The sequence below is a fragment of the Apteryx rowi genome, unplaced genomic scaffold (assembly GCF_003343035.1).
Source record: "Apteryx rowi isolate R43461 unplaced genomic scaffold, aptRow1 scaffold_999, whole genome shotgun sequence".
Lineage (NCBI taxonomy): Eukaryota > Metazoa > Chordata > Aves > Apterygiformes > Apterygidae > Apteryx > Apteryx rowi.
This window is the reverse complement of record NW_020451314.1, coordinates 199,010-210,137: the sequence shown is the minus strand read 5'-3', so window position 1 is coordinate 210,137 and position 11,128 is coordinate 199,010. Positions and strand designations below refer to the sequence as shown.

Below are 11,128 nucleotides of genomic sequence, written 5' to 3'. Positions count from 1 at the left end.
GGGGGGGCCGCCGGAGCCTCCGCGCGGGGAAGCTCCCAGGCTGGAGGAGGCAGCGTTGGCGGGGGCCGCGCTCACCCGACGTTGAGGTGATCCACCAGGGCCTCGGTCAGGCAGGTGGCGGCGGCGATGGCCTCCTTGCGCCTCCGCTCTGCGGGGAGACCAGGAGCCCGTGAGGCCCGAACTCGCCCGGCGCCCCGCATCCAAAGGGGGGGGACGACTGACGTCACTAGGGTGCCGCATGACGTCCGCGTGCTGGGCAGTGACGTCACGGCACAGCGCTCTGGCAGATCCCCCACCCCGCCCCTCCCGGGAGCGGAGCGGGCCCTTCCCACCCCCTCCCCTGACTGACAGTTTTCTGGACCAATAGGATCCCCCCGTCCGAGCGGCCCTCCTTTGAGTGACAGCTCTCTCCACCAATAGGACCCTCGCTGCGCCGGGGGGGAGGCGGGAGCTGCCCGAGGGGAGCCGCTCTCCATGGCGGCGGCCGGGCCGTGGGGCGGCGGGTGGCAGCGGCCGGGCCGGGCCTCACCTTGCAGCTCCTTCCGCTCGCTCTGCCGGGCCTGGTGCTCCTTCAGCAGCCGCGACAGCATGGCGGGACCCGGACCCGGACCCGGCACCGGGCCGCGCCACAACAACACCACCACCACCGCCGCCGCCACGTGACCGCCCACGTGACCCCGCCCCGCCCCGGCTATGGGGGCCCGGGGGGGCCAGAAAGGCTCGGGGGTTCGAGGGGGCTACAGGGGCCTGGCTGGGGGTCTGTGGGGGCTATAGGAGCCTGTGGGAGCTATAGGGGTCTGTGGGGGAGCCTTTGGGTGTGGGGGCCTGTGGGCACTGCAGGGGACTAGTTGGGTCTGTGGGGGCAATGGGGGCTGGTTGGGGGTGTGAGCACTATAGGAGCCTGGTTGGGGGGCTGTGGGTGCTATAGGGACCCAGCTGGGCCTGTGGGGACCTATGGGCACTGTAGGGGCTCAGCTGGGGGAACGGAGGCCTGCGGGGTGTATGGGTGCTGCAGGGGCCCAGTCGGGCTTGTGGGTGCTATAGGGGCTTGCTGAGGGCATGGGGGCCTGTGGGTACCTATAGGAGCCCACCTGGGAGGTGAGGGCCATGTAGAGTTGCAGCTGAGGCAGGGAGAGGCTGGGTGATTTCTGCAGCAGGACTTCAGGATGTGTCTTCTAAATCCTGTTTTACTTCCCAGCCCACTGGACCAACCCGCTCTGCAGGAGAACAGGAATTCATGGGCTCTCCGCTGCCTTCCCCCCTGTAGTGGGACCAAGGTTTTGTCCGAATCTCCTGTGCGCAAGTAACGTGGAATCGCCCTGAGCAGGGCTTCTCAATGTCAGGCATGGGCGACTCGGGTAATGGATAGCGCTGGTGGCAGGAGAAATGAAGTGGCAAAGGAGGGGGGAGAGCCCGCCAGGCGCTGAAGATGCGACTGTTAGCCAGCCAAGTGCACTATGGAAATTAAATTGGACTGCAGAGCACTCCAGCACTGCGTCGTGACACAAGAGTGAGTTGGCAGAAATACTTAGATGTGTCTGATCTCACTGGGTTTAATCAGCTTTAGACCTGGAACGAGGCAGATCTGTTGGACAGGCGCCGGCTGGCCTCAGTGATGGAGCAGGGTGAGGAGAGGGAAGATCTTGTCATCCCCTCGGAGTGGCCGGGGGCAGGGAGTATCAGGAAGGTGAGAAGTGTGGCCCAGAAAAGGCTGAGAGAGCAGGGGGTAGGGGCTGTGCTTGTCCGGCTCAGGACTAGCAAGGCAGGCAGGGCTCGAGTCACTCCGACGGACTTTGGGTGAAGACGGCACAAAGCGGTGCCTTGTTGCAGCCTCCGTGTTGACTGTTTCTTCCTGAGCTCTCTACAGGGCAGTTCTGGCAGGGATCGTGCTCTCACCACCGAAACGCAGTGGGATGTGCGTGCCGCAACCTGGAGCAGGCGTTCAGTGGAGGAACAGAGAGGAGGCAATTCCACCAGTTGTAAGCTAGAAAAGTTGTCGCTCTTAGCTCCCTTCCAAAGGGGTCTTTGCATCCCAGCTGGAATCTCACTGTGGGTTTAGTTCCTCATTCTTCTGGTATTCCATTGCCTCTGTGCTCTGAGCTGGTGACCTGGAGGCACTCTGGCTACAGTTGCAGGAACTCGAGCATAAAATGTGGCCAAAGATAAACCAGTGAATGGGTAAAAATAACCCCCGCTTACTCCCCACACGCCTGTCCAGTATCAGCCTGCTCCAGTTACGCAAACAAGTCCTCGCCTGCAGAAGCCCATGCAGCCATGGGAAGGGCAGAGGAATGTGTTTTCGTTGCCGGCTAACGCAGGTGCCGGGTTAATGGGGGTGCTGTGGGGCAGAGCGTGCTCTGGGGCTGCGTGCGGCGGAGCTGCTCTGCTCCTCCCTGCGCTGGGGCTTGGCGTGTGTGGAGGTCGGCTGCTGCTTGCGAGAGGTGTGGGTGTATTTCGGGGGGGTGCTGACCGCTCGGGGCTCTCAGAAGTTGCTAGGGAGTCTCGTTGTTCAGAGGGATAATTCGTGGCAGCTTCTCCCACCCGCAGGAGCTCCAGTGCAAAGCCCTGCTGGCCGAACCGCGCTGACCCGGTGCCTGCCCTTCCTTCCCCAGGAATGAAGCAGTGAATGTCAAGGGCCTGTGAAGGAGCTTTGCTGGTAACAGTTAACACCTCCTTGGGGTGTGCGTGGGACTTAACACCTCTCTGAGATGTGGTCTCTGGCTCTCTGCACGCTCTGGGCTGCGCCGCGGCTTCCGCTGCTGAAACTGCGTCTAACAGCAAAGACACTCTCGTGTCTTTGACGAGAGAGCTGCGATCTGACCTTGGCTGCTGCTGCAGGACAGGGCTGGCGGTGCGCGGCAGCCGCTCCTGAGCACGGCTGCTCCTCTGCCCTCCACTGTCCCCTCTCTCTTCTCCTGCTCCACAGAGGGGCTATGGGAGCCTGGAATTGATTCAGCCCTTAACGGAGCTAATGGCACTGAAGTGGTTTGGCCGCTCTTGCGACCTGGAGGAGTTCTTGGGAGTGTTTCTCTCCCTCCCTCCCTCCCTCCGTCTGTTTGGAAGCGAGCGGTGATCCTCTCCCTCCTCCTCCGTGTCCTGAGCTCTGCTCCCATCCCTGTGTTGCCCCCTGACTTCAGCTATTCAGAAGCCGGTGGGGCGAGGCTGCAGCTTCCAGGAGCTGAGGGTTCAAATCCAAGAAAGGGCTTGGAGTGAAGCGAAGCCTCTAAACAAGAAAGTCTTTTCTCATGACGTGTGAGTTGCTGTTTGACAACCCTCCCCCTCCCTTTTCATCCTCATCCCAACCGAAAAAAAACCCCTCATGTTTCATGCCTGAGCCTGCGGGAACAACGTCCTGATGGGTGAGTCGGGCCTGGAGAAAGCGTTCCCTTCTGGAAACCAAGCCTCATTTGGAAGTTGGCCCTTGTATTGAAAATAAAACTCTCATGAGACAACGCTGAGGGTATAACAAAAGTCTGTAGCGATTCCAAGGAGCATCAGCGAGCACGTATGCACGCACGCACTCCCGCTCTCACTACTGTCCGCTCATCTGGAGGTGGTAACAGCGGCTCCCGCTTGCACAGCGCCTCGCGCTGCGCGGCAAAGCCGGCTGTGCCGAGATCCAACTGCTGGATCCTGAAAGGCAGCTGGTGCCGGGGAGGGACGTGGCCGTTCCCAGCGCGCGCGGAGGCCAGGAAGGACCAGAAGGTGGGGAGGTGTCTGCTTCTCCATTCACAAAATGCTTTTTTGGGCTGGAATTCCCCTACCCGCTGGGCCTCTACCCCGAGGCAGATTGCTGACGGGGGGGCCAAGCCTCCAAGGAAGTAGTGGATTTGCCATCTCTGATGATTCCTAATCCAGACCAGCTGCCGTTTTCAGGCACATTAGCCAAACAAGTTACTGAGCCTGGCGTGGGGAAGGAGGATGAATTCCCTGGCTGGGAAGCGGCAGTGGCTGCTCCAACGGTCCATCCCGGCTGAGCACGTGCGAAGGGCGATGATTTTTTTAGTGCTGCCGAGCAGAAAGATGGGAGCGCGGAGCAGAAGGCAGGGCTGGCAGCAAGGCGCGTCCGTGTGCAGCGGCCCGAGCTCCGGAGCCCTGGGATGCTGTAGCGAGTTTGGGTTGTGCTTGAGGGAAAACGAAGTGAGTTTGTAGGTTTGCTTAGGAATATGACGCCCATTAAGGTTTCAGGATCCAGGCAATGATGGGGACCTCTAAGCTTGTTTATTTTGAAGCTTGTGGTCTTGGTGCCGGGGGGGAGCAGGGTGAGACCCGCTTCTCCGCCGCTGGAGACATGCGCTGGGAGCCCTCGTGTCCCCCGCTCGCCCTGCTCGCATCCCTGCGCTGGCACCTCCGTTAGATGGGGCAGATTGGCGGGGTCCCCTCTGCGCCAAGGACCCGCACCGCCGGCCCGGGTCACGTTTTAATTTAGACTGCCCCGTCATCTCGTTTCCCGACCGCAACCACCTCCTTTTCTATTTATACCGGCCTGATGCTCCGGTGATGCCATCCCCGCTCGTCAGACAGGCAATTTACGGCTATTGCTGAAAGAGGAGAGGCCGAAGGGGAATTCTGGGCTCYGAGCTCGGTGCTCGGCTCGGCTCGCCCCTGTTTCTGCACGAGGGGGGGCAGGTGAGGCACGGCGGGGGTTAACGGCAGCCCCTCCAGGCCTGGCCCCGTGGGACGGGGCTGGAATGGGTCCGTTCCCGCGTTCCCCTCGTCCCTTTCCCACGTCAGCGGGGATGTTAAAGAGGATCCTGGATGGCGGAAGGGGAAAGGGCAGGCGAGCCGTGCGCAGGGCTGGACGGGGGCCAGGCGGGAAGGGGCTGCCGGCAGCCCTGGTGTCCCGTGGGTCCGGCAAGCCGGGGAACGAGCCTGCCGGAGGGACGAGCGCCTGCTCCCGCGTCCAGCACCGAGCTGGAGCTAATTCACACGGCCGGAGCGGCCTTGCCAGCTCACAAATATCTTTGCAGGCCTTTGGAGAGTGGTTAAAAATAGCCGGTGCGCTGGAAAATATGACGGCCCCCGTTTCTCCCTTCCCCCCCGAGCTCCCGTTTGGGGCACAGGGCAGCGCTCGAGCTGCTCCYGCGGGGCCCGGCCGTGCTGCCACCGCTGGCCCCCGCGGCCGAAGCGCGGCCGTGCCGCAGCGGGCTCCGTGCGCTTGCACTCGGGATGGCCAAGACGGCCACTGGCTGCAGCGGGGCAGCTGCCCCGGGAGCAAGCGGCCCCCGTGCAGCATCGGGGTGTCGCTGCGGCAAGGCTGGCTCGGGGCAGCGTGGCGAAATCCGGGGCGGCAAACGCCTCCCGAGTGCTCTGCAGATTGATCAGCACCTGGGAAGGCTCCCGGCTTGGAGCGCTGCCTTCTGCCTCTCCCCACACCGGAGGCAGCCTGCCTCCGGCAGCCCCAGCGGAGCGCGGCGTGCCTGGCCCTTGCTGGACGCGGCAGCGGATGAACCCCGGTTTGGAGGCCGGAGAAACCCTCCGGGGTGCCGGTCCCCAGGGGCTGTGCCTGCACCCCGCAGGTCTCCGAGCAGCAGCTCCCGGGAGGCAGCCGGGCCACGGGGCTGCCTGCTGCCGCGCGTGGGTGCGGGCTGACGGTGTGCGGCACGGGGTGCAATGCACTGCGATACGGGGGTGCAATGCACTGCGATACGGGGGTGCAATATGCTGCAATACACTGTGCAGCGCGGGGTGCAATGCACTGCGATATGGGGGTGCAATGCACTGCGATATGGGGGTACAATACTGCAATACGGGGGTGCAATATGCTGCAATACACTGTGCAGCGCGGGGTGCAATACACGGAGATATGGGGTGCGATACACTGCGATACGCTGTGCAGCGCAGTGTGCAGTCCGGTGCGCGATACGCTGGGAGAAGGGGGCGTGTTTGCCTGCGAAGCCCGTGCTCCTCCTCGCTGCGAGCCAGAGCGGAGCGAGCCGTGCCGGCAGGGCGGGCGGGCGCTGGCAGCGGAGGCGCCCCGGGATCTCCGCGAGCCGGCGGCAGCGGGAGCCGCRGGGCTGGGCACCGCCGCGGCATGGCAGCGCCTCTGCCCCTCTGGGTGCCCTGGCTCAGCCTGCACCTCCTGGGCAGCGCTGCCTTCAACCTGGACGTCACCAACACCCTCCTCAAGGATGGGGACAAGGGCAGCCTCTTCGGCTTCTCCGTGGCTCTGCACCGGCAGCTCAGACCCGAGCCCGCCAGCTGGTGAGTCCCTGCCTCCGCCGCCTCCCGGGGGTTCGCCGTGATGCTCCTGCATGTGGGAACCTGTCTCCTCCAGCACCTCACACAGCAAACTTTGGGAGCTAGCGAGGGGGTGTCAGCAGCCCGCCCATCCCCGTGGCCTCAGGGCTGCGGGTCTGTCACCTTCCCATCCCCCGGGTGCCACCCGGGAGGGTGTCAGGTTTGCTGCTCCTGCTGGCTGGAGAAACAGCTGGGGCAGCTCTCTGCTCCCGCTGGGATTTGGCAGGGCTGGGGGCTGCTGGGGGGAGTCCAGGGTCAGGACCTGGCCAGGATCTGGGTCGGATGGGGCCTGGGTGAGGGCCGGGTTCTGCTCCCGGTGCAAACGCGGAGTCGCCCGGCATGTCCAGGGCTGCAGGCAGGACCCGGCCGGGCTCCCCGCGTCCTTCCCGTCCCTGCTGGGCTCCGCTGCTGCCCGCTTCGGGGCTGGGGCTGCTGCGTCCTGCCCCGGCTCCCTGCGTGACTTGGGGTCTCTGCTGTCGGCTCAGGGACAAGGTCTCCGGGATGCCGGAGGGGTCAGATCCTGCCCCACACGCACTGTGCCTGTGCATGCACATGTGTGTGCGGGTGTGCATGCACGCGTGTGCGGGTGTGCATGCATGTGCAGGTGTGCATGCACGCGTGTGCGGGTGTGCATGCATGTGCGGGTGTGCATGCACGCGTGTGCGGGTGTGCACGCTGCGGAAGCTCTCCAGGTGTCCGGGACTGCTCCGTCTCATGGGATTGGGGTGCCAGGGCTCTCCCCCAGGTACCGCGTCATACGGCTCCAGCTGGGCCAGCTCGGGGTCCCCTGTGCAGCCCCGGCCGGGACGGCAAAGGCAGCCAAGCCCAGCCCTGCCGCTGCTCCGTCTTCCCAGCCGGAGGAGCCTGGGCAGGGGTAATGCCGCCTCGGGGGGCACCGGGCTGTGGCCCGTCCGAGCGGGACCCCTGGGCAGGAGCTGGTGGATGCCGGGGCCAGGCTGGACCCGGCACAGCTGGGAACGTCTCCGCCTGCCCTTCGGCAAGGAGCCACCGCTGCCGCTGCTAAATTATTCAGCAGGTCTTGGAGCGGGGAGCAAAATCGATAGCCCTGAGYGCAGCCGGGTCCCGCCGGGCCGCGGGGGCTCGGGAACGGCTCGTCCTCGCCGGCCGGGCTGCGTCAGCGGGGTGCCGGCGCGGAGGGGGYGCGTGCCCCGGCGCTGAGCTGGCAGACGCCCACCCGGATTCCAGGGGAGCCACTGGCTCCGGCCGGGCTGGGCCGCGCCGACTGGGACCCCAGCGCCGGCACCTTCCCGCGCCCGGCTGCTCCGAGGCGCCCGACGCCCCGGCTTGGTGGCGGCTCTCCGGTGGTGGTTCTCCGGGACAYGGCGGGGATGGGAGCCTGCTCTGGACTCCGGAGTGCTGCCGCCCCGGGAGCGGCGCTCTCCACATTCCCGGCGCCGGAGGGTTATTTTTGTTGACGCCGCTCCCGGGCAGGTATTTGCAGCCGGCGCCGCGGCGGCTCAGCTCCGCCATCCCGGCGGCTCCCGAGCGCCCTGCCGCCCGGCTCCCTGCGGATCCTGGGCACCGGCACCCCGGCACTGCCCGSTGCCCTGGCACCCCGCGCCGGCGCWCCCGTGCCTCTTTCTGGCTCCCTCCTTTTTTGGGCATGTTGCTGCCGAGTTATTTTGAGTGAATTCCAGTTTATTTTTACCAGCTCTCCGCCGCCTCCYGGGGCTCCCTGTCCCCGTCCCCCGGGAGAGGGCAGGGGAGGCCGCGGGGAGCCGGCGCAGCATGAGGGGTGTGCAGAGGGGGACTCACGCGCCGTGTCGTCCCCGCGGGGACCCGGGCAGGGCCCTGGCAGCTCCCGCTGTGCTTCGTCCCCGGGTGCCCCTTCCCCTGCCCACACGTGCACCGAGCTGCGGCCGAGGCCTGGGAGCAGCCGGGGCTGCAGCAGCTCGCCGGGAGGGTTGGCGCCCGGCACGCACGGTGCGGCTGCACGTGCACCCCCGTGTGCACCCATCCCTGCACCCTCACCCTCGTGCACGGCCTGGGCAGCTGCCCGGCCCCAGCCGGCAGACGCRTGAAATTGGTGTGTCGGCGGTGTCTGCGCGGAAGCGCGGGGCGGCGAGGACAGCTGCACGGGGGCGGCGGGGCTGGGCGTCCGGCCCGGCGGCAATGCGGGCGCTTCGGCGCCTCTGGGAAGGGTGCAGGGGGGGAGGCCGAGCGTGCAAACCCCCTGGTCCATGTGCAAACCCTGCGGTGCACGTGCAAACGCCACGATGCACGTGCAAACCCCGCGGTGCAYGTGCAAGCCCAGCGGCGTGCGTGCACACCCGGCCGTGCGCGTGCGAGCCCGGCCGCGCGGCGCGCTGACGCTCGGCTCCCCGTCGCCGCAGGTTGCTGGTGGGGGCCCCCCAGGCGCCGGCGCTGCCCGGCCAAGGCGCCAACCGCACGGGCGGCCTCTACGCCTGCCCGCTGAGCCACGAGACCTCCGACTGCTGGCGCGTGCCCATCGACGACGGAGGTGCGAGGTCCCGCGGGGGGCCGGGGGCAGAGGCGGGCGGGTGCCGGGGGGCCGGCGGCGGCTCCTCGGGGGGCTGATGCCACCTGTCCCCGCAGTGGACCTGCAGCGGGAGAGCAAGGAGAACCAGTGGCTGGGGGTGAGCGTGAAGAGCCAGGGCGCCGGCGGGAAGATCGTGGTGAGCACCGGGGCCACGCGGCGGCAGGGGGGTGTCTGGGGCAGCCGGACCCCCCCGCTGCCGCCTGACGCCCGGCCCCGCTCGCAGACCTGCGCCCACCTCTACGAGGCGCGGAACCGGGTGCAGCAGCCGCTGGAGACGCGGGACGTGATTGGGCGCTGCTTCGTGCTGAGCCAGGACCTGCGGGTGCGCGACGAGCTCGACGGCGGCGAGTGGAAGTTCTGCGAGGGGCGGCCGCAGGGCCACGACCGCTTCGGCTTCTGCCAGCAGGGCCTGGCGGCCGGCTTCACCGCCGACAACCACTACATCCTCTTCGGGGCCCCCGGCACCTACAACTGGAAAGGTGAATGCAGGGCGCCGGGGACCGGAATGCCCCGGCGAGCTGGGAGACGGCGTGGGTGCATGCAGGCGGGTGCACGGGTCTGCCTGCGTGTGCATGCGTGGGTGCATGCACGTGGGTGCACGGGTCAGTGTGTGCATGCACGGGTGCATGCATGTGGGCACGCATGGGTTTGTATGGGCGTGCACATGCGTGGGTGCATGCACGTGGCTCCAGCTGTGTCTGGTGGGCATGCATGTGCATGTGTGGGTGTGCAAGAATTTGGGTGTGCGTGTGCATGGGTGCGTGCGTGTGGGTGCACGGGTCTGGCCGCACGTGCTGGGTGCGTGCACGTGGGCGTGCATGGATTTGTAGGGGCGTGCACGCGCGTGGGTGCACGGGTCTGGCTGCACGGCGCGGGCGTGTGTGCATGCATATGGGTGCACACGGATTCACACGCGTGTGCACGCTCAGGGTGCCGCAGGCCAGTGCATGGCTGGGCCAGAATGCCGGCGGCTCCGGCGCCCATTTCTCTCCGCAGGCAGCCGGACTGTCCCGTCCCATCCCATCCCGTCCCGCCCCGGCGCCCGCGCCGGCCACGCTAACGCTGTTTGCTTTGGCAGGGAACCTGCGCGTGGAGCTGTTTAACCACAGCTCCCTGGACCTGGCGCATTACGACGACGGCCCCTACGAAGCCGGGGGCGAGAAGGACCAGAACCCCTCGCTCATCCCCGTGCCCGCCAACAGCTACCTGGGTAGGGGCCGGCGGCGGCAGGCTGCGCCCGCGCCGCTCCGGTCCCGCCGAGGGGCTCCGGCGTGGCCCCGTGCCCGGCAGCGAGGGCGCGCGGCGGCACGGGGACCCCCTGGCCCCGGCCCCAGCCTGCCGCGGGCCGGCGCCGGCCCTAACGCCCCGCTTCTCTCTCTCCCTCTCTCTGCCCCGGCCCGGCCGGGTGCGCAGGTATTTTGTTTGTGACAAACATTGATAGCTCAGACCCCGACCAGCTGGTGTATAAAAGCCCAGAGCCCAGCGAGAAGGTGCCCGGCACCGCCGGCGATGTGGCCCAGAATAGCTACTTAGGTTTGTAACGGCGGCGGTGTCCCCGCCGCGGGACCGGCCGCGGCCCGTGTCCCCCTGGAGCCGTGTTGTGTCGCTGTCACCCTCCCCGTGTCTGTGGAGACGAGAGGAAAGTAAAGCTCCTTCTGTCTTCTCCGGGCCCTGCAAGCACACGCGTGCGCAGGAACACGCAGGCACACGCATGCACACGCACATGCACACCCATGCAATGCACATGTGCACCCATGCGTGCATGTGACCATGCACTCATGCACACATGCATGCACACACGCACGTGCACTCATGCATGCACATGCACATGCGTGCACACAAATGCAAGCACACATATGCACATGCACATGCACGCATGCACATGCACACACACACGTGTGCATGCMGCCTCACACCCCTCCTTGTGCACACACATGTGCAACACACCTCCCCGTGCGGCGCGCACACACAGAGCCCCTTGCACACCCCCATATGTGCAACCTTGCACACGCGTGTGAATGCACGCACCCCCCCCCGTCACGCRTGCTCCTGCATCCCCAGGCCCACAGACCCCTTGTGAGTCCAGCTCTCGGCCCGTCTGTGTCCCCTCGTGCCCTGGGCCACCCTCTGCCACCTCGGGCCGTGGTCCTCAGCCACCGGCGCCGGGGGCAGCCGCGTGGCCAGGGATCCTTGTCCCTGTCCCCGTCCCGGCTCCATCCCCGTCCCGGCTTTCCTTGACTCTCCGTGGCTGTGTGTGGGCACCCGCGTCCCGTCGCTCTGCCGCCGGCTGGCGCTGGGGACTCGGCCAGGCGCTGGGGTGCAGGTCCCGGGGCGGGGGGGGGCCCCGGGGGGGGCAGAGGGGCGCAG

The 11,128-nt window shown here is 66.8% G+C and overlaps 2 protein-coding genes and 1 long non-coding RNA gene across 4 annotated transcripts in view; 2 read left to right on the top strand and 1 right to left on the bottom strand.

The window, feature by feature from the left end:
- Positions 1 to 684, bottom strand: part of BLOC1S1 (biogenesis of lysosomal organelles complex 1 subunit 1) — a 1,924-nt gene extending 1,240 nt beyond the window's left edge. The window contains exons 1-2 of the mRNA XM_026055473.1: positions 530 to 684; positions 76 to 148 (exon numbers count right to left, since the gene is read on the bottom strand). Coding sequence (XP_025911258.1) covers positions 76 to 148; positions 530 to 590 — 134 coding nt within the window. The 5' untranslated portion in view covers positions 591 to 684. The remainder of the gene's footprint in view (positions 1 to 75; positions 149 to 529) is intronic.
- On the top strand, positions 625 to 3,453 carry LOC112960860. Of its 2 annotated transcripts, none has more exons than XR_003251864.1 (2): positions 625 to 726; positions 1,199 to 3,453. It is a non-coding gene; the product is annotated as an uncharacterized LOC112960860 (long non-coding RNA). The 2 variants fall into 2 exon arrangements; XR_003251865.1 differs by having other exon boundaries at positions 660 to 757.
- A 2,581-nt stretch (positions 3,454 to 6,034) lies between these two features.
- LOC112960849 (integrin alpha-7-like) overlaps positions 6,035 to 11,128 on the top strand; it is a 14,215-nt gene continuing 9,121 nt past the window's right edge. The window contains exons 1-6 of the mRNA XM_026055456.1: positions 6,035 to 6,204; positions 8,595 to 8,722; positions 8,818 to 8,897; positions 8,985 to 9,240; positions 9,840 to 9,971; positions 10,175 to 10,294. Of these exons, the coding sequence (XP_025911241.1) occupies positions 6,035 to 6,204; positions 8,595 to 8,722; positions 8,818 to 8,897; positions 8,985 to 9,240; positions 9,840 to 9,971; positions 10,175 to 10,294 (886 nt within the window). The remainder of the gene's footprint in view (positions 6,205 to 8,594; positions 8,723 to 8,817; positions 8,898 to 8,984; positions 9,241 to 9,839; positions 9,972 to 10,174; positions 10,295 to 11,128) is intronic.